Source organism: Bacillus rossius, chromosome 1, assembly GCF_032445375.1.
Source record: "Bacillus rossius redtenbacheri isolate Brsri chromosome 1, Brsri_v3, whole genome shotgun sequence".
In the NCBI taxonomy this organism is placed as follows: Eukaryota; Metazoa; Arthropoda; class Insecta; order Phasmatodea; family Bacillidae; genus Bacillus; species Bacillus rossius.
Genome location: NC_086330.1, coordinates 255,328,594 through 255,356,471, shown reverse-complemented (window position 1 = coordinate 255,356,471; position 27,878 = coordinate 255,328,594). Strand labels below are relative to the sequence as shown.

The 27,878-nt window shown below is 37.7% G+C and overlaps 1 protein-coding gene across 3 annotated transcripts in view; it reads right to left on the bottom strand.

Moving 5' to 3' along the window:
* LOC134527487 (peroxiredoxin 2-like) overlaps nt 1-27,878 on the bottom strand; it is a 76,655-nt gene that overhangs the window by 14,764 nt on the left and 34,013 nt on the right. For all 3 annotated transcript variants that reach the window (XM_063360209.1, XM_063360207.1, XM_063360208.1), the window contains exons 2-3: nt 25,424-25,559; nt 13,875-14,245 (exon numbers count right to left, since the gene is read on the bottom strand). In XM_063360209.1, coding sequence (XP_063216279.1) covers nt 13,875-14,245; nt 25,424-25,554 — 502 coding nt within the window. In that variant the 5' untranslated portion in view covers nt 25,555-25,559. The remainder of the gene's footprint in view (nt 1-13,874; nt 14,246-25,423; nt 25,560-27,878) is intronic.

Sequence of the window (27,878 nt, the reverse complement as noted above, 5' to 3'; positions counted from 1 at the left end):
CCAAAGTATAGCTGTTAAAGTAATTGATGCTTGTACCACTCATATTGGTATTAGATTTTCTACTTTGTTTTTTAACAAGATCGAGTAATGTTCAAAACCCCAAAACAGGCAATCATTGTGATTTCGGTATAAAGAACTTCATTATAACAAACTGCCATAATTTTGGTCCCTTCGTGTTCTTTATAATGAAGCTCTACTGTAATATCAAAGTCTGGGTTTGACATAACCTGTAAAACTAGCAGACATTCTCTGCGTGAGTGATGTAATTCCAGGTGACAACATGTAATTCAAGCATAATTCCATGTTGTTTCCCGACGACATAAATTCATGCATATTTCTCACTTTTCGGAAAATTCAATGCTTTTGGCCACCCAATATTAACTTTCCACTTAGAGTTCACAACTAGAAGAAGTCACTACTTAAGCAATCGTCAAAATAAGTGTGTGTGAAGAGCAAGCACAATTACACCACATGATGCGCTTTAACGTACAATAAATTTTTTTTTTCATGTTTCCTACTGAAGAGACGGTAGCATAAGTTCAAGCATCCGAGATCAGCCGCAAAATAGTGGAGGCATTCAGCAGGGTGTGTGCAGGGTGGCTACCAAACTGTAAAGAATAAATTCCCCGACTTTTCCAGGACAATCATTTTTATTCCCTGACCATGCCTAACAATCTCATCAATTTTTTTAAGCGTAAAACCTTATTTTTGCATATTAACTAACTTATCAGATAACATACACAAATATATGTCAAACTAAAATCAGACAAACAATAATAGCTTTTAGAAATAATTTTTTTTGATTATAGTGTATGTTAAGTGATGATGAACTTGCTAATATTTAGTGAATTATATATAGGTCCTAATGAACATACACATTCTTAAGCAATATTAGCAAACAATCTTACTTAAAGAGTTTTTATTAGTTCTTCAATGTCTAATTGTACGGTAACAAATTAGAAGAGTAATGGGTCATTTTTATTAATAATGTATGAATTTTGTTGCCTGTAAATAATAACACATTTTTTGTTGATTATTTCTAAAACTTAAAAAAATTAAGATTTGTATATTTATAAAACAGCATTTTATTCACTAAAATAAACACATTTCATAAATAATATTTCTTTAACTAACTATAAAATAAATCCTTTTATAAATTAAATTTTTTCGATTATAGTGTATTTTAAGTGAAGATTAAAAACAGAACTGTTATATACGCCATTTTACCCAATTATGTTTTATTTACTCATTTGATGTATAATAACCCAAAAAAGGATAATAATCTAGGCGTTCACAACACTGATCATTATAAAAAATAACTACTATAACATACAAAGAAGATCGCCTGCAGTAGCGGTAGCAAAGTGAACGAACTATCTGTGACCTGTCTTCTTTGAATTCGAGATGGGAGCGGATAAACTAAAAGAGCAACCTATTTCCCCAAGGAGCTGCGAAAAAGGAGCGCTCCCTGTCACGAACTATTATGCGCAAGTCTAATGATTAGCTACTCTTAATATTTACCTTTCACTTTTCTTATCCTGTATTGTAATTCATTAAAAAAATGGTTTACTCCATAAAAGTAATGGGCTAAAAATTTAAACATAACCGAATAAACACTAACTCATTACTCACCTTTACTCTTAGCTTTCAGCAACGGCAATATTCTTCCCAAGCCCACGCATTCATATCTGATCCCGCATACATTTTTTTTTCCATCTTTGTCTTCTACTTCTATTCTCTCCTTTTTATCTTCAGAACAAAGCCCGACTAGCTTACTAAATACTAATACTGAAAACCTGTACACGCCACTATTCAAAACGTTTACACAAAGAGGACAGCAAAATAAAATTTATAGTACATCTGAAAAGTAAAACGTAGAGAAGCACTACACGACAGGGGGAACACGTTTTCATCCCAAAACGTTCGTGTAGTTGTACCACAGTTGCCAATAATACAAGAAACAAAAATAAAACTATCTCGGTTATCTCGGTGTACTATGAGTAGAGCCAAGATTTTATGGTGTTATGAAAAAGGACTTTTCGTCATTAAGAATTGTGGATTTCGTCTTTATCGTCATAAAAAATTAAAACACATGTAATAACATGTACACACCTAGCAGAGCTGCCTTGATCAAATGCTTCAATAATTCGTGGTTAGAGACTTAAAATATGCACATTAAACAATACTATGTTGAGAGTACATAAAAAATTAACAACTAAAATATTCAGTATTCTTATGCAGGTAAGTACTGTTCCCGAGTTCAGGAGAGAGTCTATATTAATTAAAATAGAAACTACAGTTAAACTTTTGTTCTATAAATGCAATATAACTAAGCTCAGGAAAAAGCCACCATTGTCAGCAGTTCAGCATTCTCTGGTTTTAGAGATCTTCTTCTGTCACTTACAACTACAGAATACTTAGAAAAAGATCTTTCTGAGTCCACATTCGTTGCAGGTATCCATATTAACTTTAAAGCAGCAGCTGCAAATTCAGGATAATCTGCTTTCATTTTACATAGTATGTCCACCATGTCTATGTAGTTCACATGCGGTTTCTTCTGCTCTTGGGAAACCAGGTTTTGGAGTGTTATGTAGCCTGTCGCTACAGAGGTCTTCTGCACCTTGCAAAGGAAAGGTAGGTTCCCAATATGTTTCTGGAATTCTTTTTCCTCCACACGAATGTTTCCTACATTTTGAGGATTCATTAGAGCACTGATTCCCAGAAATAGTTGACGAGATGGATCAGTGTTCACCAGATCAATCAGTTTTATAAGACTGAGTTTAGCTGTGTTCTTGAACTGCTCTTTAAGGGCTGCAGAGTTGACAGTTTTCATTTCAGCCAAAATGTCTTCAACATTTTCAGGAAATATTCCCTTAGCCAAGACATCAAGAGTAGTTTGCAGTTTACTCAATTTTGTGCACAACTTATGAGCAGTAGGATACTTTGTTCCTTCAAGAAAATTAATTAGCTCTACAAAGGTGTTACAGTTTTGAGCCACAAATGTAAGAGTGGCCTCAAGACATTGTAACTCTTCCTTCTGGAGTCCCTTGATATATTTTACACCAGAGTTATCTTCGCTAAGCTGCTCAAAGAATTCCACAATGTCGTGCAGATGGAGTGCGAGGTATGATACAGATTCAAACCATGTGTTCCAACGTGTAACAACTGGCATGGGGAATAACTTGACCAGAGCCTTGTTTTCTCCATGTTTCTGGAGAAGAAATTGAAGGTATGCATGCCTCCTCTTTCTGGTGTTAAGAAAGGCCATCTTTACCTTACAAACGAAGAGGTTCAGTTCTTCCAAGTTGTTTTGCCAGATCTGCCCAACAATGTTTACTTTATGGGCCCAACATTGTATGTGGTACATGTGGTCACCAAATACACCTTCAAGGGTGCCAGCAGATTTTGTCATGTACCTGGCACTATCTGTAACATACGCAATTATGGTTTCTTCCTTGACTTCATATTTGGAGCATACATCAATCACTGCCCGAGAACAACAAACAGCATTTGCTGCATCAAGGACACAAGAAGCCCCTAAGATAACATCTTGTTCAGCACCTGGTTTCAGAATTTTAAACAAAATGTTGAAAACACAATTATTACTCTTGTCAGTGGTTTCATCTGCGAGTATGACCACATCTTGCCCTAAGAGCTGCTGCTTGATTTCCACTTCTTTTTTCTCTCTAAGTAGGTGAATGTACTTTTTCCTCATCCAATCCGCTGTTGGAAGATCACCAGCACCACTTACATGCTTCTGCATCCATGCAGTCAGCTTGTTGTTGTCAAGTTACTCAAGAGGAATACCTGCAGCTACAAAGGCTTCAACAGTTTCGAGAACAAAATCTTCCTTTTGTTTTTTTGCGCATATTTGCGCCACTCCTGCTTCTGGGATAGAAAGCTGTCGTTTCAAAGTGCATGGGGATCGTTTAGCTTTTACATGTTTGTCGCTAATTATGTGCTTGTTTACCGTGTCCTTACGTTCATGCTCCAAACGGCAATTACAATATTTACAGAAAAGTATTTTTCAGTCACTGACATATAATCCCTCATTCTTAAACTCGTCAGCACGTGATGCCGCAGTAGCTTTATTTTTCGGCATGATTAAGAAATTTAGCTTTCATTTATGCACGTCATTTGTAAACAAAGCCCGGAGGTACCAAAAACTAGTATTTACTGAAGTTGTAGCGAAAAAATAAACCGCGCGAAGCCTACTTTTTACAGGCGAGAGAGCCATATACTCAACCCGAAGTAAAAGGTTAGGTTATGTCAGGTCAGTGAAATAAATGTTTTTGTTTATTTTCCGGGAGGGTTGGGTAGGTAAGCGTTATTTAAAATATTTAATGACCGTAAAATAAATAAATCCTTGCAATATGGTGCTTTTACATTAGCGATCAGAAAACTTCGATTACGTTACGATTTTGGCTCTCTCGCCTGTGAAGTGTGAAATGAAAATGAAGGCTTCACGGTAAACTGCTTATTCAACAAGCACACAAAATTGCATTACAGTGAAATTTCATTAAACATCAAGTGATCATTAAATATCAATGTTCGCTTTTATTTTATTTTCATACGTATATATTTAATGAATGCAGTTTTTGTTCACGTGTATTTTTCAAAGGATACAGCAAACAAGGCGCTGAGATTTTTCACGTTGTTGTGTTTGTTAACTTGTTAATTTTAGTTTACGATCGTCAGTTGTTAATATTGCGTGATCTCTAGTGGCTAGATGCGTTTAAAAACCCTAACCTAACTCCGATAACAATCTTTTTTTTGTTCCTGAAATTGTCAATTTTTGTGATATCTTGTAATTTTTTAAGATGAATAATTAACGCATTAAATAACCACCACACTGCAGTTGGATGACGACCATTTCTTCTACAAACAGATACGGAATTTTTGTCAATCAACCAATAGTCGGTAGTTAACGATTTAAATCAATATTGAGGGGTTTATTTGTGGTTAGAAAACATTTCGCATTTTTCGCGGTTTAGGATGAATTTTGCGTGAAAATTCGTGATTTCGCATAAAACCATATAATCTTGGCTCTAACTATGAGCTATAAAGCTAGTAAGCATACAATAATTTGGTACACGTATCATGACTATGGTGGCAATACAGTGCTTGCGCCCGCGCGCCAGCCAGTTATCAGCAACGCAAACACAGCAAAGAGTTTTTCATGGACCCACGACATCAAAAATGGCTTCATTAAAATGCCAAACTTCGTATAAATTATAGTATTCAGAATTTCAGTTAATAATTCGCTACATACAATTAACAAAGACTATGAATAATATTAAGCTGTAAAATGCTGCAGCAGGAACTTTAGGCAAGATTTAATTTTTTCCCTGACTATTTGAAAAATTCCCTGACTTTTCCCGGTTTTCCCGGTTGGTCGCCACCCTGGTGTGGGCAAGCAAGCTGCCAAATGGCCCGTGCGGTAGTGGTCTAGCAATGAAGGCAAGTATACGTTCTATGTTCACACGTTATGGCCAGAGGTTATTTTATTTGTTGCATTAAAAGTACGAAATATTTAATGGTATTTTATTTATTAAGAACAAATACACACAAATAATACTAGATATATATACCGTATTTACTCGCATATAGGTCGCGGCAATTTTACCAGATTTGATGGGGGAAAAATAAAGTGTGACCTATGTGTGAAGAAAAATGTTTTTTAAATTTTTGAGGAATTTTTTTTTGCAATATTTTGCTTTAAAATGCGAAAAAGAAGTTTATATAGGTATAGGCAAATTTATTTACAATGTACACATACAGCGAAACCCCTTATTTACGTTACCGTTATTTACGTTTTCCCGTTATTTGCACTATATTCTTCAGGTACCGTTTAGTTCCCATTTCGTCCAATACAATACTTTCACGCAAATTACGACTCAAAAATCGAATCCATCCCGCTATTTATGTCACGTAACAACCATAAACAACCAGAAAATACAGTGGGTTCTTTAAGAGTAGATAAGATTAGATAGTGGGCCTAAAAACATCGTGAAAAACGTAACGTTTATAGTCGGCAATGAACATTTTAAATCGCAAAATATACATATTTTATAACATGAAAAGTTGCTTTTATTTCTAAACATGTAATAATTTAAGCCTAGGCGTGTAAAAGTCTGAGTAATTATAGCAGGAGACAATCTAAAATGCACGAGGGAAAAACGTAAACTCACGAATGTATGAACGTGGCTGATTGTTAATTTCTGATACTGTATTTATGTCACAACTTAGCCGAAATACTGGTACGAGACAAACTTCACAAGATAAAATGAGCGGAGCCTTGGTAACAGTTTTATACGTATTTTATAATTTCGGAAGTATTGTACAGTTGACGCATATTTTTTAAACTAACAATTTATTTCTGGGGATCGTAATTACCGTATTTTCTCGAATAATCGTCGCCATCGCTTAATTGTCGCACATATTGTTTGAGGTAATGAATTTGGTATTTAAGATTCTCCTCATAATCGTCGCACCCCAATTTATTGACGGCGACTGAGGCGCGAATGGAACAGCCGTTAACACAATGGAACAGCCTGCTTTCATGTGGCGTGTGGTGCGATCGGAATAGCCGTACACACAATGGAACAGCCTGCTTTCACGTGACGTGTGGTGCGATCGGAACAGCCGTAAACACAATGGAACAGCCTGCTTTCACGTGGCGTGTGGCGCTTCTCATTGGTCCAACCTTGAGCGGCATGTCCTATTGGCCGTGTGGGAGGAAGGAATGTGTGTGGAAGATAAGATGCTGTGATGCCATTGTTTATCTCGTTTGCATTGGAGTGGAAAGTACCGGTAATTGCAGAGTTTGAGAAAGTTCATTTTGTGAAAATATGGGTAAATACAATTCGTATACTGCCGCTTTCAAGTTGCGCGTAATCACATTTGCAGAAGAGCACGGAAATTGGGCCGCGGAAAGAGAATTTTCAGTAAGTGAAAAACATATTCGTGACTGGCGAAAACAAAAAGACAATTTGAATAACACGTGACGATAGCGGCGACTAAGATGACGTTGACGTCCCGGCAAATGAATCTGATACATCAGAATTTAGTTCAGACAATGAATAAACTTGGTTAGTGTTTAGACTGAATGTGTTTTATAAATGTATTTTGTTTATTGATTTTTTCGCAATGTCGTGTTTATACTATATTTTTATTTTGCCAAACGTCTTGTAACCAAAAGTTGTTTTGTTTATTTTGCGCGTATTGTAAATAAATATTACGTATAGGTAGGGACCCTTTTATTTCGCGAATGGTTTATTCACGAAATTTTTATACAAGCATATAGGGTCAACATACCAACAATTTATGTTATTTATATTGTCTTACAAACCGTTTATGCGTCGCGAAATTCCGCGAAATTTCACGAAATTTGCCATTTTTCTCGCTTTGCGCGAAATAGGGCTAAATTCCTCTATTTCACGAAATTTCGCACAAAATAGTCCATTTAAAATCACTATTTTTAAGATTTGCGCAAGAATATGTTTACAAGTCAAAGATAAAACTCCACACTACACGAAAATATTTTACAGAACGACGCCTAGGCAAATCATTTTTTCACTTTATAATTTGATAATATAAGTAACTTCACATTTTAACGCCCTCGGGTTCAAGAAACGGGTTTATTACGTTTATTAACCTAACAATAACACAACTGTTTTGTTTTCTTTCGTTGGCCAACGGGTTTCCTAATGGCCATAACAAGCCATAGAAAAGAAAGTACATAAACACTTTATCATTGCGACGCCATGTTGAATTTAATTTTTCGCTGTGAATCTTTACTTTTTTCTTTCAAACCCCATTTATACGGAAAAAAAGTCTTAATTTTCTAGAACATTCACAATATATCTGAAGTCAATACCGAATTACGGTAATTTACAAAAAAAAAACAAACAAAAAACAATAATTTTACCAACATGGCGTCCTTCCATACAAAATGACGTCCTTGATGTATTGTGAAGAAAACTTACACACTTTATCTCGTCTTCTCTGAGACGTTCGGAGAAACATTTATCTTTGGCTCAGAAACTCCGGGCTTGTTTGTTGAATATTGTTGAATACACACTTTTTATATATTTTTTTAGATTGAAAAGTGGATTTAAGTGTTACTCTTGAATTTATATATTCATACATTTATCTGAAACAGTAATTTAGCTAGTACTTTGCCCTCGAATAAAGCATGTAATTTAAACAACAGTTATACAATTGCAATTCGCCATATCTAAACGTGTTACAAGCGTTTAAATCATGCCGAAAATTGTATCAATTTGCAACTGACGGATTTTATGTATTTGATGCAAAGAATCAAATATTGATGTGCAAATTTTGCAACTTCCCAACAAGGGTTTATATTAATATTACAATTTTAAATGTGTAAATGTTCAAGTGTTTAAAATAGCAAGATGTTTTCAATATTATCTCATAATGAAAGTTAAAATTTAACAGTTAAGTTATTTTCACTTTTCCTGTATTCTCTCCTCCCCCCCCCTTACATAAATGTACTACGTGTTAAGTGAAACAAATTTTATTTACCGCTTTATTAAAATTTTTGACTTTTTACACCGCTTCTACTGGTTTTTTTATACCGCTCTTACCAGGGGTTTTTACACCGCTTTCACTAGTTTTTTTGCACCGCTATTGGTAGTTTTTATTTACCATTTTTCAGGGTCCCTACGTATAGGTACCATGTACCTAGATATTAACTTCTTTAATTTAGCATTTTCACGCGATTTACAAAAAAATTTTACTTAAAAATTTTTTTTTTCAATTTTTTCTCACTTAATGGTCGCACCTCAATTTTTCTCCTTAAAATTTGGTAAAATTGCTGCGACGATTATGCGAGTAAATACGGTAATTAATTATTGGTATCAAGTCATCAAGACGGACGTAAACTTGAACATGTCACGGCAGCGAGAAAACTGGTGCGTATACCAATAAACTGGTATTAGAACTGGACAAAATTGGTACACGGGAGGTGGGGCTTATATTTTTTTCCGCTAAGCTCGCATCTATTGGCTGGCTGCTGATGCAAGGTCACGAGTCTGGGCGGAGCATTGAGTGAGTTATACTGCGCATGCGCAGCTCAGTGAACAAAGAGAGCCAGCAGGCGCACCGTAACAGCAGCTGATCGAGTACAATGACCTTTCTCCGCGCACGGCGCGGTAATGAATTACCGGTGCGACCTATATGTGGGGAATCTTAAATACCAAATTCAAGACCTCAAATTATGGGTGCGACCTATCTGCGATGGCGACATATATGCGAGTAAATACGGTAGTTAAAAAGTAAAACCATATTTTTCCTACGGGAGGGAGGAGGGGGGTTAAAATGGGCAACCCCTGATTATACAAAGGTAGTGATTTTACTAATTCCAATCCGTGGAACCGTGAGTAGACGTAAAATCAGGGTTCTAGTGTACTTATGGAACGTCTATGATTTAATTGGCATCATTTCCATTTGAGAAGCAAAATAGGATTTTTAATAAGAGTACAAATCCCTTACTTAGCACGACTAATACATTCCTAAAATTTTTCTTGTTATTTGAAATTGCGTATTCTGAAGCATTAGTCTCCATAAAAAGAAAACTGATATACTTAAAGTGTTCTAAAATGTGTAGGGAAATATTCTTTACATAAAATATCTTTACACATTCTTTACATAATATACCCTTTTTTATCGCATAATCGTCGCACGCGATTGTTGGTACCACCTATATTTTAAGGCATCAAAATTTGGATACAAAAACTCTTGCGTATACATTGCATTATGTTTTAGGTCCCGCTATTAGATTTAGAGCGCATTGTGCGGGTACTTTTTCCGTATGAATGACGTAATTTAAAGTAGAAATCTAATATTTATTTGGAAATTACCACTTACTTATTTAATTAACAGAAATACGAAATTGTCTGATATGTAATGTAAATTTTTTTTAAAGACTTTTTTTAACGTTATAACCTTTATATGTTCGTTTACGTCGCCGTGGTGTACCGGTTATAAAAATGTAGCCAGCGCTAGTTGGCATCATTCATGTTTGGTTATGTTGCTTCCAGTATAGAGCGCACATACGTAGTCAAATATCGATACCTCACCGATTCCATGCCACGCGCGCTCTCTCTGCCGAGTGCAGGGTTGATGGTCCGCACTCTTTCGTGGCGTGTACTACAGCGATAGTTATGCATTCGTTCAGGTTCACATTTGGATTGAAGTGGACCCTGCTAACCCTTTCCCCTTCCCCTGCCTCCTTTTTCAATCCGTCTGCTGTGACGTATTTTACCCCTCTCTCGCGATTGCTTAGTGATGGTGGCGCCGCCACGTAGTTTGTGCCGTGCTCAGCTTTTGGTGCTCTCGCGGGGGTCGTTCGTCAGCTACCTTCCTCGGATGCGGTCGCAACTGCTGCTTCTTGTGATGTCTCTTCGTTACCGGTAGTGTACTTGACTTGATTGTGCTGTCCGTGTGGTGGCCACAGATTATAAGTTAAAGATATGGTGCCTTCTCATGTAAATCTTTTCATTAGTATGGCTTATTTGGCTGCCACCATCTAAATTTAAGCTGTATTTTGTTCTTGGCTTGAGAAGCACCATGCACTCTGGATTGCCCCTATTAGATTGGGCCTTGGGGCCGTCATGGCAAGTTGACCATGCTTCTAATTTTTGCTGTCTCTGTCCGCCCTTCCGCCATGTTCCCCGCCTGCCACAGAGAATCCGCTCACGGTCGTGGACGGTTTTGTTAGACCTGAGTCGCTTGTTTTTATTTTAATTTAGTTTGGGATCTCAGTGGGCTGAGTGGCATTGTTTGAACGTGCAGCCGCGGTCCGAGGGGGTAGCACGACCCGCGCGTGGATTGTTTCATTGAATTGTTTTAATTATATGTTTTTGGGTATCACATCCACCTATTGTATTTTGTGGCGATTGTATTATATGAGGACGATAATTTTCCTTGTCCCCGTTGTTAATCGATTGAAAAGATTATTGTTAACTTATATGTATGCTATCGAGGAAAGGGAACGTTATGTGGGTTCCCCGACTGTTACTCTTGCTATGTGGTTGCATCAGCCTTATTGACAGAAAAATATAAAGTAATTTTCGCTGTTTCTGGTGTTTATTGCCTTTGGGGCACCTGCCCGCACACACCCATCCTCTTGCATCTTCCCCTACCAAAAAAGGACCCATTCGTCCGCAGGTTGTGTTGTGGGGCGGCTCATAGATTTTGTTTTTCGGCAATACACACTCAAAAGTAAAATCTTTACACATAGGCCTAAGCCAAGAAAAGAACGAACGAAAATACTCAAAGCAACAGTTTTATGAGCAAATGCAGATATTATTTTTAATGCACCACACATGTACAAACTTTCTATTAATGGTTCTTCGACATCGGCGTATTTTCCTTTTTTTTCAGGCGTTTAATACTCTGTGACGTATTCGCAGCTTGAGAAAGAAGATTGTTCAGCTTGTTTAGTATTGTACTTAATGTGGATGTTGCAATTCCCAGTTCCTTTGCTATTAATACGTGCGGGACAGTGGGGTTGGAGTCTACCTTTTCAATAATGTCCAGTTTATCTCACACAGATAATGCCTTACGTTTTTTACCGCGTTTTACACCCTTTTTTTATGTACGTATTTCTTATTGAAGCACATTTGCAGCTTAATAACACAAAATTCTTTTTACCGTCAAAACTAAATAAACGAAAAATAACGAGTCTGGCGCATAAAAGATCACTACGTATCATGTATCACAGTTGCTAAAGCTGGAATGAAATTTTCTCACTTTCTATGGAAAAATTTAGTCCACAGAGTTCTATCTAGTGGTAGTCTTACGAACCTTACTCGATCAAAATGTCCGAAACATGAACGATAAAAATGAGACGTAAAAATATTGAATTTGCTGCTATAATGTACATATGTATTTGTGTGGTGGTAATTTATGTTTAATTTTGATAACATATTAAAAGTACACGCGCTCGCCCATTCTTTAACTATGCAGGGAAAACTATTTTTTATTTTCACCAAACTGATCACCATTTCTGGCTACACGTAGCCTACCGAGACCACTTGAATACAACTTGTTTATAATATGAACAGTGGACAATCGAGTAGTGTATTGTGGAGAAAAACTTCAATGTGATCCAGAATAGATATTTTGTGAAAATACTTGTAATTATATGAAAATATTTGAGATAAATATGCATTATGTCACCAAAATTTCTTCGCGGTACACGGGAAAACGTATCAACATTGACAAACGTTGTGCGCTATATCCAATAAATTAATACATAACCTCACATTTTGCCGGGACTGAGATGGAAATTCACAATAAACGGGAATTCATTATAGGCGGGTTCACTATAAACGGGTTCTACTGTAAATAGTTTGGCATGCTCTTTTATACTCCACTTTTTAAATAAACGTACTTTCCATGAATGGGTTTTGTTTTTATGAATAACTTTATCTAAATTTTTTTTTTTCCCCCCACATAAAGGTCGCACCCCTACTTATCAAACTTGATTTTAGCATTAAATGTGTGACGATTATGCGATAAAACACGGTAAGTAGAATAACGCTCAACAATAAATATGTCACATCATTTATCTCTAAGCCTACCATCAAATATTTTATATGACAAATACAACACTGCATAACGGAAGACAGTTTTAGTCAGTCGGCTGGTTGATTTGACCGCCCGGGTGTGACCAACTCACGTCCCGTATATTTCCACAAACTTTCCAAACCATCCTTTACTGGCAGTGAAACCGATATTACAGTCTAGATATTTATTTCATTAATGTTTATTTACGTAACACCGCTTGGTTCACACCTTTCCTGTAAGACCGGTGATTTTTTTCTTCTTTGTACCATTCAATTAGCAACCTTTTCCATGTGAATCATCTGTTAATTTCCGTTCTGGTATCTAATGTCAAATGTATTCCCACTAGTACAACTAACAACATCGGACTTATATAAATGTTTGATAGAGTCTTTTATCGTACAATTGTGCATACAAATGTCTTGCATAAAACTAAAGTGTGACCAACATAAGTGTGGCCTTTATGGCATTCTGCATACCATAATACTTCTAGTTTTGTCTCAAATACTTGAAAATTATGCATTACGCTCCCACTTGGATGCCATGATTCCAACTGCAGGTGCTTGCACAAGTACCGTTACCGGCAGACGAATGGGCAGACGCATTGTGTTTGTGCATGCAAGTTCCCTTCCACTGGCTAGACTGAATTTCATCACTGTTCCGTCTGTAGCCGGGAAAAAACTGTATTATCCAGCAGCATACATGCCAACGTATAAACATTTGGTCCTTTACACACTATAGCCGCAATTGAACTTGCCATAGCTAATGTTTATACAATAGCCCATAGCATAGTCAGACCTGCACGCACATGTCTTCCCCCTCATATAGCTAACTATACACCACGGTACATCTGTTGTTTACAGAGCTGAAGCAGACTTTGTGGCATCATGCCCGACTTTTTTTCGCCTGTAGCGATTTCATGCTAACTGAAAATTACAGACGTTCAGTAAAATTAACATCGCGCTAAATGAATTCACAAAATTTAAAGACGTACTCCCTTATTGTGGGTTTAGCAGATTTGTATATTTCATAAGATCTTATGCAAAAATAAATCTAAGTTAATCCACACATGAGCAGCCATTTATAAAGACATGTATTGTAGATTTACAAATATGTGTTCAAGATCCTGAGTGTTTTCTTTTTCTTGTCTATAATATTAATTCCTCATAATTTGGATGGTCTAGTTAAGGTGATGATTTAGATTGGTATTTTAAGCTTTAGCCCACTACACAATTTAGCACCTCACCCGTGCTCATCCATATATCGGAGGTACTCACCTTCACCGTGCTTATCCGTGTACTGGAAGGCTTGCACAAGGCGCAGAGTCTCATCTACGGATCTCCCCACCGGCAGGTCATTCATGGTGATCTGGCGAAGCACCTGCTTGTCGTCGATGATGTACAGGCCGCGGAATGGCACGCCCGTCTCCTCATGGTAGACGCCGTAGTCGCGGGCTATGCGGCCCGACTTGTCAGCCAGCAGGGGGATGTTCATCTTGCCCAGCCCACCCTGCATGCGTGGTGTGTTGATCCACGCCAGGTGGCTGAAGTGGCTGTCACAAGACGCCGCCACTAGCTCACATCCGATCTTGCGGAACTCTTCGGCGCGGTCAGAGAACGCCACTATCTCCGTGGGACATACGAACGTGCTGTGTGCACACACACACACACCACCATTACTACACCAACACATGTTATCGCTTATCAACATCCGCTAGCAAGCAACAACCCTTCAAAACTAAGCACATAATTTGTATACTTTATGTACTTAGTAGGGAATAAATTAAAATTTGAGCTGGTTTCATTTTAATATTTACCAGAACCATTTAGTATCTTTACTTTACTGCAATAACTATTGTTTAGAATGCAAACACTGCAATCATTATTAATAATGTTATAAGTAAAAAATATGTTGTGGTTATCGTGTATAATTTAATGCATTCTAAGCAACATGCTAATGTAATAAATTCAATGGTTAAAAATTATAAAAACCACTGTTATACAATACGTACATATTTCAAAGTAACCATATACCTTTTATTGCATTAAAATCTGTATTCACATTTACAATATAATAATGGTTATTTTCACAGCTGTTCAATTGACAGCAGACCACACCCTCATTGGTTTGTTGCTGTAACTCAATATGGCCAGTTCAACTGAAAAACCAATCTTAGGCTGGGGTGTATAAATCAGAATATGATTGTAATGTGCAAATTAAAGCCATGTTAAGTTAATAAAAATATAATTCTGATCTAATATTATAAATAGTTAAAGATAAATTACATGGTTTCTAGTAAAATTATCCCAAAACATTCCTGTACAATTCCCATAAATTAAGTCCTCCAACACACGATCAGTTGGAACTGAACAGTTAGAACTACCATGTGAATATGCAAGGAAGGTGGACTGATCAGTCGGAACTGATGGCTTTCCACTAAATCCGACTGAGGGCTTGAGAAATTTCAGTCAGTAATGCTGTCGAAATAGCGTCTCACCAGTCCAAACTGTCAGTTCAAACAATCAGTCCCATCAACTGAATGTCATAGCAGACATCTTTTGTTATACTCATTGGTTTGCTTTGCTTTTTTTTAATGCCTTTTTCTAACTAAAAGTGCAACTGCAATTGCAACCTCCAAAGTTTCTTCCATATTCTATGAAAAAACAATACAGCCTACAGCAACAGCACCCAGAAGACTGATCATGTGAGGGACAATCTTTAGTTCATTCCAAATTGACAGTTAAGAATGTTTGAACTGAACACCTGGACTGATTGTGTGTGCAGAGGGCCCCAATCCAGTTCAAACTCTCAGTTGAAAGTTGAACTGATCATGTGCCTTTACACTATAGTTCACTCAAAATTCTAGCTCACCTGTACTAGACTTGCCAACTTTCCAAGCTTTACAGAAAAATTTCATTTCAATTTTGCATAGATCAACTGGTCACAAAAAATACTTTACAAATATGTAGCTTGTAGTTACATGCATGAACATAAACCTAGTTGTACTGAACCTTACATAAAACTTGGAAGGAGTGGGTCAACGATATTCTGGCAAATAAAAAGGAATTTTTTTTCCAACAAAAACTGGGACAAAAACAGTGGAAAGATACTTTAATGTACTTTTATTGACAGTAAATTAGTTGCTAATTACAATTTTTTTTCTTGATATTTCACATACTTAACATGTGTGATGCATTTAAAATAGTTATATTACCTATTCAACTATGAGAAATATTTTCTTTTGTGCCGCTAATTAACATTTTATTTGGCACAATTTTAAATTTGAATTTTGAACCATAATTTTACCAATAATTTTAACTAAAATTAAATTTTTTTGCACTCTACACACTCCCACTTAATCTTTGTCAGGCTATTCTCCCCAATCCGTTCCCAGCACCAAATCTGATTTTTGCATAGTCTTTGCAAGCCCGCATGTGGGCTCGTCTTATCCCAGCTTCGATGCATGCCCGTCGCCTGTAATTCTCCCTGTAGCAGTGAAAAGAACTACTATGCCCTGCAAGCTATCAGAGCAGCTTGGTTTGAAGAGGCCGCCTTACGCGAGCAATTTCTGACATGTCTAACTCTCAGTTTCCCCAACGTCCCGCACGTCCCCAGGCTCTGTAGAGCTAGTTTCCCACCGTCGTTGCAACTTCCACCCCCCCCCCCCCCCCTTCAGCCTATCCTGGGAACACTACCCAGAGCACTGACCGGCCATTAACCCCGGCCTAAGTCAAGGCTAGCCATAGGTCTTCAAAAGTACTGCCTCTGACCTCTAGCAGCGGAGGTAGCAACTGCTGCAAGTCTCGGGCAAACTTAGCCTGCCCCCTGGCGACTCACGCCACAAGCAGGGCCCTGTAATTATTCTGGAAGCCACCAGAGTGCCCCACTAGTCTCCTCCATAAGCCTCATGCTTTCGAAGTAACCTGGTGCGAGATATGCACAAGTCTATTTGTCTTCTATTTCGGCCACCACCCAAGAGATTGCGCTCTGCTCGGACAGCTAACGACAACGTCGAGATACCGAGACAGGTGTTTCTTTGCCACCCACTTGGAAATCATCGGAACCTTTCGGTCCGGAAGCCAAAGTCCCCCCCCCCCCCCTTTTCTTTCGAAAGCAAGCGCCTGTCTTAATTAAGAGTCGCTCCCCCAACGCAGACACTTCGCGCTATGCTATCAGACTGACCACTACACATCCTTGGCCAGCCCACAGCAAGACTTCACTTCTGCCGTCATACGAGAATGTAGTCGTCTTGTAAAGGGAGGTTTTCCCTAAGTTTATTTAGACCTTAATTTGTCAGTCTGTGTTCCATGTAAAAATAGTCATATTTTGCTAAATTCCAATTTCTATCAATGATGAGTGCGTCCGCGTCAACCGCACTTGTTCGGGACGGTCTTCACCACCTCCCGGTGGGCACACGTTCTGAGTGCTACGAGTTTGGTGAGTTTCTACAACCTTTCTCTTCCCAGACCATCACAGTTTTTGTGGGCATTTTTGCCCATTTAATGACTTTCTGTGAACCAGGTCTAATCATGTTGGATTCAGCTTGTTCACAGACAGGGTTCAAGAGCCGGAGAAAGCATGCCTACCGCATGCTTTTTTCCCGTCCTCGGACCCAGGACTGCTATGGTACTCTGGTAGTCCAACTACAGTGTGAAACATAATCTTCGGCCACCAAGTTACAAACATCATATTTCCAAATTTTCTGTTAGACCTCCAGCGTGCCAAAATGTGATAATTAGAGAACTTTAATTACACGACGTGCCAATCATTAGAAGCCTGGGATTGTTTATTATTATTGTTAACTATGGTGGAAGTCATCTTGTAAAAATTTTAAAAAGGGTTGACCCTACGAACCAATACTAACCCAATTTGTGTATTAGCCACCATTGTAAGGATTAACGAATAATGCATAAGTCAAATTATGTATGTCAAGGAACAAATTTGTTGGCTCAGTTTCCAGTAACTATAAAAGTAAAATAAACAGGTGCACAGATATAGATGAAATTGCATTTGTTATTTCTGTATTTGAAACTAAAAGATCCACCAGTCTCCCAAAGTTTTTCCAAGGAGAAATTTACATTACACAAGTGTAGAGAGAAGAGTGTCACAAGTGGTAGCAGAGCTGGTGGTTTCAATTACATTTAGTGTGGTTTCATCTATAAGCAATCCCAGTAATATAACAAAATAAAAAAATATATATATAAATACATAAATAAAATTTTAATGGGATATATATTTTTTGGTACAAATATTTCAGCTGGCACTATACCTATGTTATTGCAGCGCACTTATAAGTGGCATTTCCATTTTTAAATTTCAAGACGAACAATCAATTCTGCCTCTCGCGGGCCGTAGCCGGTCTTCGACACGTCAGCTGTGTGCACCTCCGGGCGAACCACGCTATCGTCACACTTTGCAACAAAAGGGGAAGCAAACTGAATTATTTTTCATCTGTATTGTCATGAGGGGGGGGGGGGGGGTGGTGTTTCCCGGGTCGGCGAAAAGAGATATCTTGGGCACTACCACGTGGATGGGCACATGGACCCAGCTATCGACTCTGTCCCTGGGCCATGACATTGCCCACGGGGTGCTAGGCTCGATTTTCCCCTGCTGCTGGAACTTACCGGCCCGCTCTCATCGGCGGACATGCTATGTCATTGCCAGTGGGGTCTTGAGGTGCCCCACACACCTCTGTCTCTCATATGGGAAGCTTGTGGTCGAGAGATGAATGCGAACGAGTCAGGGTGACTATTCGGTTTTATTGATGCTGTCACGTACATTGACAAGACTGAGTAATCACACAATGAGGAATTGTTACATATAAAATAGTTAATATTTCCAACAGCAAGTAGTCCAGCTTAAATGCTGACCAGGACAACAATTTTTCTGGCCCCGAAAGTACAAAGATTATTGTGCTATTTAAAATGCTCCGGAAAGCTTTAAACAATTAGGTAAAACAGTCTACCGCTAGGATAGGCCTTGAACATGAATAGAAAAGATTTAAAGATACTTGACAACGGCAGATGTTAACTGATCAGTAGAGACCCCGAAAAATGGTGAAGCGCGAAATTCACGAAATAACGCGAAAATTTGATACTTTAAACGAATTTTGCGGCTTTCCTTTGATTTTGACATAGTCGCGAAATTCACGAATTTTCGCGCGAAATTCACGCTTTTTCGCACAAAATAATGTCCTTATGTCGTAAGTTCTATTTATTTACGCCATCATAAACATAGGCGTGAAATAAACATAGACTGAAAGACTAGTGCCGTGATATTATCGTCGTTTTGACACGTTACTGAAATCCATGTATTTTTATTACTCTGTTTACAAGCAGTAAATATTGCCATCGCAAATGAAAACAAAATGTAAAAATTGTCAACAATCAATATGTGCGCACTACCAACATAACAAATTGACTCCACAGTTTTCGTGTTTTGAATAATGGTCGTTTCTGCCGCAAGGCGCACTGGTGTCGATTTTTCTAACCTAATTTAATCGCATCGAGCTAAGATGGCAGTCATTTTTGCGTGCACATTTCTATGTGTTTACAACTACCGTCCACATTTTGTAAGTTTTGTGATACAATTGAATTTGTGGCTAACATGCCGAAAAATTCGACAATGTTTGATCGCGAAAGAGAGATAATATCGGATGATTTTATATTTTTGATCAGCGGGACAAAATTATGATGTGCAAGTTCTGCAACGTGCGGGTTGATTGTTCACGCAAAGACACGTGCAAAAATCATGTGGCAAATTACACACACAAAACAAACAAAAAAGACAATTATTTTGTCAAGCATTCTACCGTGTCTAAACAAATCTCGATAGGCGACAGCGTGAATAAAGCAAACAAGCTTGAAAGTGCAGAAAACAAGAATTTTTTTTCTGATTTTGTTAATATGATGCTGTAAGTTAACATTCCTTTGGAAAAAGCTGATCATCCAGCTATGAGGGAATGGTGTAACACCCATGTTGAAGGTTAGCCTTATTTATTTAGAAATGTTTTCCCCCTCTAATAAAAGTTCATAAGCATATGTAGGCCTACAATATTATCGATTAACTTACCTTTACTTCAAATAAATATGCAAGTACCTTAGATTAACAAACACATAAATAGGATGGATTGCATTGTGAAATGGTGAGCACACCACAATATATTTTTGACTGATTGATTGATGGTTTGACTCTGTAACCCAGCAGTAATCTAGAAAAGGTTAGGTTAGGTTTGGCTAAGAATTGTTTTGAATAAATTAGCCCATTAATATTTTTCAGCGATAACCTTATAAATGCTACCTATTTATAAGTATATTGTAAGTTATGTATACATTTTAGGTGCAGGGGATTTGCCATCATCAGCCAACACTCTTAGAGAAACTTATGTCCCAAAATTGGTCAGGCAAATAAGGAAGCAGTAAGGCTATGAGGTTTTTTTTTACACCGCCAATGGCATAATTTTTTCACAATATTTTGGGGTCTCTACTGATTGCTTATTTTTACACCGATTTTTTGCACAGCTCGCTAATTTTTACACCGGTTTTTTGCACCGCTTTTGTCATTTTTTTGCACCGCTTTTGTCATTTTTTTACACCGAAATGAGCCAGTTTTATTTACCATTTTCTGGGGTCCCTACTGATCAGTAATGAGCAACAGGTTGAAGTCGACAAGGTGCGGAGATGCTTCCTAACCAGAATGGCAACTGAAGAGACTGACTATTGGCCAGGGTGTCATGGCCGCAGGAAGTGATAAATTTAATGTTAGTCGATTAATATAGCAAAGCAAATATACATAACACGTTTAATGCCTTAAAAATTAAACATTATTTTAGGATTAATTAATACATATTACAATTATTTATTTATTAAGTTCATAATATTTTAAAAGGGAAGTCTTCACTGCTCAACTGAGGGTGTACGCCGAAAGGGGTCGCGCATGGCGCTGCTCAGTTATCATAATTAGCTGAAAACCATTCTTGGGAAAAAAATAGAAATAGTAAAAGAAAACCATACGTATTAATTTAAATAAATTATAATGGTATGAGGGCGTAACACAGGCTCTAATAGAGCGCCTCTTGCCGGGTGGCCGAACACATGCGCGCGCAACAAACTCACCCCCTGTAGACATTTTTCAATAAAAGAAAAAAAAAATGCATACATAACTAACTCTAAATGCAAGTTATTTTCTTACTTATAGTTCTAATTGAATAGTAAATGTTTATTTTTTAATATAATTATTTAAAACATTATTTATTCCTTTTTTTTCCACCCCCATAAAAGTAAAATTTTTTAAATTATGTATAGCCTAGTTTTTCATTTTGCCTAAGAACTTTCTGACAAAAAATTTATTGAAATCTGTCACGTAGTTTTTGATTAATGCTGGAACAAAGTCAAAAAATTTTAAAAAGTATTATCTTTGAATTCTCAATAACGAAATACCTAGCCTTTTCCATTAGTTTTTTCCCCTTGGTTTCATTTAATGTAGACTTTTTACCATGAATAGTTTTATTGTTGGTATACATATTGTGAGTTTTTTGTTTTATAAATTTTTATGACAAAATTTTAGCTTTTTTGACATAGATGGGGTGGTTTTTGGGAATAGTTTGAATTGTCATGGTTCTGTGTGCTGGGTTCACCAAGTAGGTAGCGGCTGTATGTGGCTAGGCAAGTTTTCTGCAAGCCTTGATGTTAGGCAGGCTAGGAGCGTGTAATTGCTTGGCGTTGCTGTGAGGCACAGTTTATCAAGGAACCAATCTATACTTCTCTCCTCTTTTCTGGTTGAATGGCAGTTCTTGAATGTAGCAGTGGCAAAGCGCTTACAGGAAAGAGAATGTGAGGGGGAGTGGTCAAAACTGGGTATGAATGTCTTATGGAAGGCAGGAGAAAGCTAGTACAAGATTGGCTGGTTGGGAAGCATGTGGGAACAATCAGTGCAATCAGGGCAAGGGTTCGTGGAGTTTAGCGTGGCGTGAATATTTGTGGCTAGCTTGGGAGACTGCGGAGTCATGTTTTAGGTTGATCTGTTGTTTTTCTACAAGAAGAAATGTCTTTTAGCACCTAGTTGCTTAACTGTCCTGAAAATTAGTAAGCAAGTAGTAATTAATGGTTTATTTGTGGCTAGTGTCTCACATGTTTTATGTAGGCTACTTAAATGGCTTGGTAGATTAAATGTGTAATTTTTGATATGCAACAACCATTTTAATTTCAACAAATTTTTATTAGTTTTGCTTCAACCTTAAGAGAACTTACTTTTTGAATTCAGAAGTTGGATATAGATTTTTAAAGCTGTGTTGCATTATAGCTTTGAGCTCGGTGCAACTTAGTTCAGTTTCTATTGAGTATTTTTGATATTTCAGTGAGGCTAACAGTTCATTTAGTTTTGACTTTCTCTTGTTTCATAACTCGTGTTGAGTTATTTTGTTGTTTGAGAGTTGAGAGTTTATTAGTTTTACAAATTTTCAGTTAAGATTCTTTTTCTAATTTTTTTAAGTTGATTTTAAGGCAGGTTACCTTGAGAAGTTTTTGTAATAGTGCACTCCTAGATAATGTTTTACAGCCAATTATTGCTTCTCTTTTTGATGTCTTGTTCATTTCATTGTTGTTTTAAATGTTGACTTGGGAGTTTTTAATATGGCATGGCAAAATAAATGTTAATGTGTCTGGCTGAGGATATTTACTTTTCTCTTTCTAATTGTAGAGGCATGATGCCATGTTGAGACATTGCCACGATTATAATCACCTGTTAGCCTCGGCTATTGGTCATTAGAGCAGTTCTAAATACTGTCCAGCAAAAACAAACTGCTTCCCCTTTTTTTTTCATGGACCTTTGGTTTTGCATCAGTCTTGCATTTGCAAAAGTCTGGTAGTTGCCAATAAAACTACCTGGTGGAGTCTTTAAGTTGGTTTATTGATTCAATGTAACGATAATAAATATAAATAGGAAATTTTTAATTCACGTTAGCCACTATCTTAGCAAAAAAATTACATGTTTTTAAAAAGTAAATTTTAATATTTAATTTTTATAATCAAAAGATGAAAACATAAACAAAACGAATAATTTTAGCAAGCGTCCACCATAGCTGCAGGTTAAGAAATAAAAATTTTGTAACAAAACTTTTTTTCTCCTTAGTTTATTATTAAAAATTCTTAATTTACCTGTCTTAAGTTTCATTCATTAGGGAATGAGATTTCTCTTCAGACATTTAAGATAAGTTTGGAAAGCTGAGATGAATCGTGACACATGAGATGCACAGGAGGAGTTGCAGTTTGTTTAGTATTTCCTGTCTTTTGTCAGCATGTGCTAGCAGGAATGCTGCATTGGGAGGAGGGGGGTGCTTGGTTTGTTTTGTGTGTGGGTGTGTATGTGCAGGTGCATGTGCAAGTGCGAGTGTGTGTACGCGAGTGTGTGTACGCAAGTGTGTGCAGTGTGTGTGTGTGTGTGTGTGTGTGGTGTGACCTTGAGCATAGAAATTAGCCCCAGGGCAACATCTGGCAAGTGTGATGAGGGGTGCATGATGCTGACAGCAAAGCTAGCTAGAAAACCAACAGACTTGGCTGTGATTGGCTGGCAGGACCAGAATCATGTGCGCTGGCTGTTTGGAAAGATTCCCGAACAGCAGTATTCAGATGATCGCAGATACACAGCTATTCAAAAAGCTCACTAATTCAATAAACAAAGCTACATATAAAAACAACTTGACAGACAATCAGAGAAAACCTTAACACATGAGCCAACAACCAAATATTGAACAACTCCTATAGCTGGTCACACGCTTACCTAGAATCAGTTAGCACACTTGGCGACCTTACAGAAGCTTTGATTTCTGTAATATTCCAGAATCTTCAAACCTATTTGAGATTTCAACTAGATCTCTTCATTGTTGGCAAATTAGTTTTCTTGCCAAATTTGGTGCCAAAGTTGTATATGTATATGCATAAAATTTTGAAAATAAAATGTTATTTAGTGAAATTAATCCTTAGTATGGTATACATCAAAACAAGGTCACACCTTCAATATATACACTTATAGCCTATATTAATTCACAGCACTCCTGTTGCAGTCTATTTTTTTTGGATTCTATAAGTATGGAAATTATTTTGAAAGCAAAAGCCAAAAGAATAATAACTACTTATTACGAGGGTTATTTTTTTTTCAACCTCCGATCGGCTGTAATAAAAAAACGGGAATGAATTGGGAAATTATTTTAATGTCAAAAGAAACGTACATCTTTACTCTATTTTTCCACATAATCACCGTGCAGATTGAGGCATTTGTCGTACCGATGCACCAGCTTTCCAATACCCTCTGCATAAAATGATGCCTCTTGCCTATTCAGCCACGTTTTAACAGTGCCCTGCAGTGTGATTACAGTTTCATTTCTCCATGGCATGCCCATTATCAAATACCCTAATCGCTCGTACACGAATCGACACGTCTCGTAGTGTTTACCCCCTTCCACCAACCATGTGGAGCGGCCACCTCACACCTCAGTTGAAGCTTGGTTATGGGAATGTCAACATGGCTGCAACGATAAACTGTACGGCGAAATGCGAGCTGCGTGGAGTCATCCGTTTCTTACAGGCAGAAGGGCACACTGCAGCAGAAATCCATCGCCGAATGAGTGTTGTGTACGGTGAAAACTTTATGAGAGATGGCGTTGTGCGAAAGTGGTGTCGGAAATTCCGCGAAGGCCGTATTGATGTTCATGATGAAGGTGGCCAAGGAAGGAAGTCGGTAGCAACAGATGAAACAGTTCAGAGAGTTGATGCAGTTGTTCATGAGACGTCGATTCACGATTTCAGAACTGTCTGAACAATTTCCGCTCATTTCAAGGTCAGCCCTATACGCCATTGTTACAGACAATCTCGGATACAGGAAAATCTGTGCCCGATGGGTACCCAAGATGTTGACTGACATCAACAAGGAGCGGCGAATGGCACCAGCCTTGTCTTTTTGCTGCGTTACGCAGACGATGGTGAACACTTTTTGACTCAAATTGTGACAGGTGATGAAACATGGATTCATTTCGATAATGAAGAAACAAAACTTCAATCACAACAGTGGATGCACACCTATTCTCCAAACAAGCCGAAAAAGTTCAAACGGACATTCAGCACCAAGAAACAGATGGCTACAGTGTTCTGGGATCACCAAGGTGTGCTACTGGTTGATTTCATGGAGCCAGGGACAACAATCAATGCTGCTGCATACTGCGCGACACTACAACGGCTAAGACAGTTGATACGCAACACGCGGAGAGGAATGCTGACATCTGGTGTTGTCTTGCTTCATGACAACGCTCGACCGCATAGTGCCGCCGTAACACAACTCCTTGCAAGATTTCGATGGGAAGTGTTTGATCACCCTCCTTACAGTCCGGATTTGGCACACAGTGACTATCACCTTTTCCCCACGTTGAAAAAGTGGCTTGGAGGAGGATGCTTCAACACCAATGATGAACTGCAGAGCACTGTTAAAACGTGGCTGAATAGGCAGGAGGCATCATTTTATGCAGAGGGTATTGGAAAGCTGGTGCATCGGTACGACAAATGCCTCAATCTGCACGGTGATTATGTGGAAAAATAGAGTAAAGATGTACGTTTCTTTTGACATTAAAATAATTTCCCAATTCATTCCCATTTTTTTATTACAGCCGATCGGAGGTTGAAAAAAAAAAACCTGTACTTAATTCTAATTATAAAAACTCATAAACATGCACTCGATTCAAACCATTATAAAAGATAAGCTCTCAAGAGAAAATAGTTAAGCATGAACAATAGGTAAGTGCTAAAGTTCATCAATCAGCAATCTGCTGCAGTTCACTTACAAGTCCAGTGGATAAAAGAACAGCACCAAATATTTTCCTTTGTAATCAGACAGTTTGAGATCCTTGAACTGGCCGTTCACAACTGCTATTCCACTGAAGTCAGGGGCCGGCTTCTGGAGCTGGGGAACCATTTTCACTGCAAAAAAAAAGTGTGAATGGAGTCCACATGCAACAGAAGTGAAATTTCTTCCTTATTATATTACTAGCTGAAGTACTGAGCATAACCAGGGCCAAACACATCATAATATAAAGAACATCACTGCAGTGTTTCAAGTCTGTACACTTGAAAAACAGGATTATTATTTAAAATCCCATTGATTGCACAATTTCTGTGCATCAAGGCTATGCATCAGCAAAACCGGGATGCCAATCTTAGCTTCATTTTGTGGGAAGGCAGGTAACTCCTAGGCAAGATGTGATGGATGCACCAAACAATAGTGCATTACAATTTCAAGGCAACACCATGTATTGACAAAGTTCTAAACTAAACTGTTATTAGCACCTTTAGTTCGCTAGCAGCCGCGAGCTTCACTACGCAGGTGGGTTTCGTCAAGGAGGATAAGAAGTTGCCGTATCTTACTACCTACATGACCATGTGGCAGACATAAAGAAATGACTCAAACTCAATGACCTACCTACTATGACTTTCTATTATAAAACTGAATATGCCCCCTTTTCACTCCCTTGGAGATCGAATTTCATAATTATATTTAGTCTATGTCACTGTCTTGCCCATAAACTATCTATATGCAAAAACTCATTTGGATCGGTTGCTTCGTTGATGCGTGAAAGACGAAATAAAAAAGACAAACACACTAGAGCTGAATTATGTTATTATGCAAGTATGAAAGTGAGAAAATGTCACGGTATCAATTGTGCAAGTGTGCAAGCATTCAAGTACATAAGTACACTGCATAAATTCTACCTCTCCCCTGCTGTCTCCTCTATCGGTTCCCCCACCACTTACCTAACTATACCCCTCACGCAATCTGAATTTTCGTAATGCTCGAAAATTGGAGCACCCTCAGCAAAGAAGTTTCACTTCAAAAACCTATAGGAAATAAAACACAACCTATCATTGTTAATACTTTAACATTTCTTTCTATGAAGCTCAAGTCATTATCGTTTAAACCCTGTGCTTTAGTCCCTTATAGTCACTGGCTCCCAGACCCTATGTGCCTCGCGTCAACCTCACCGTCACACGCCCATGTTGGCGCTACTGCACCCTACACACCTTAATCCCTGCCCCTCCTATACCTAACCAAAGCAGCTTGCCTTGGGCTGGGACTACATATCTACATGGAAATGCAACATTGCTATGAGCTTCACTCCATCACAATGTGCTGTCACTGCTATACCCTTTATACTTGCCACCAGGCCACTAATAACTGTAACAATGGCCTCTTGGCAGGTACTACAAGTCTATGTGGAAGTGCTCGTACATTATGCCCATAAACTACAGCTCTTTATTGTGGCTTCCTCCTCTGCTGGCAAAGGATGCTCATATATTTAGTTCCTAAACCTTAGCTCTTTTATGGGGGCTAACTTCATTTCTCATAAATTAAGCCTTATATCTTTTCCCCTAAACCCCAGCATTTAAGGTATGCTCTCACATGCAATGGTAGTTTGTGTAATGACTATTTTTTGAGGGCTTTTGTTTGTAAATAAATCCACATAGTTTTGCACTGTATATTATGTCCAAAGTTTTTCCAGACATTTACTAATTATATAATCATGGTAAAAAGTCACATAAGAAATGCAAGAAAGCTATTGGAATAACTTAAATGAAAAATACCTTTAATCATAGCCACAAAACCAACAGGAAATAACCAGCACTGGTTGCTGGACCATTTTAAGAATATTTGATAATTTGTGCCTTGTTAAGATTATGTTTAAAACAGTTTAAACCTGGTAAAAATAAATTTTTATTCTCACTGGTTTGAATATGGCACCCATTTGGTTGCCATGCACATGACAATTTTTACATTTACAAGGGTTTACCTACATAGCCATATCTTAGCTTTTGTAGATCATGGCATGATGAAACAAAATCTGAGGTGTTAAGCACATTACGTATATACTACAATTCTGATCATAAGCCATCTTTCTAAAATCACTCAATCTTACTAACTTTGAAGGTTGAACTTCTGCTTCACAATTGCAAAATTTTGCATTTTTTTAATGTTTTTTCAGAATGAAGGCAGTATGTGTTGGGCTTCAAAATATTTTAGGAAGTACTTATGTAATAGTAGTGTAAACACAAATTATTTGCAGTGTGGGACTTTGCTACTTTTTTTTACAAGCTTATAAATATGAGTTTTTTTTGCATATTTTTGCTTACTTTACGACTTAATATCTCTGGTGGGCAGTTATCTAAAAATCATAATTAGCACACAATTAAGTACTCCATGGTACATAACACCTGTTAAAATTTTTACTATGAGATTCAACTGGT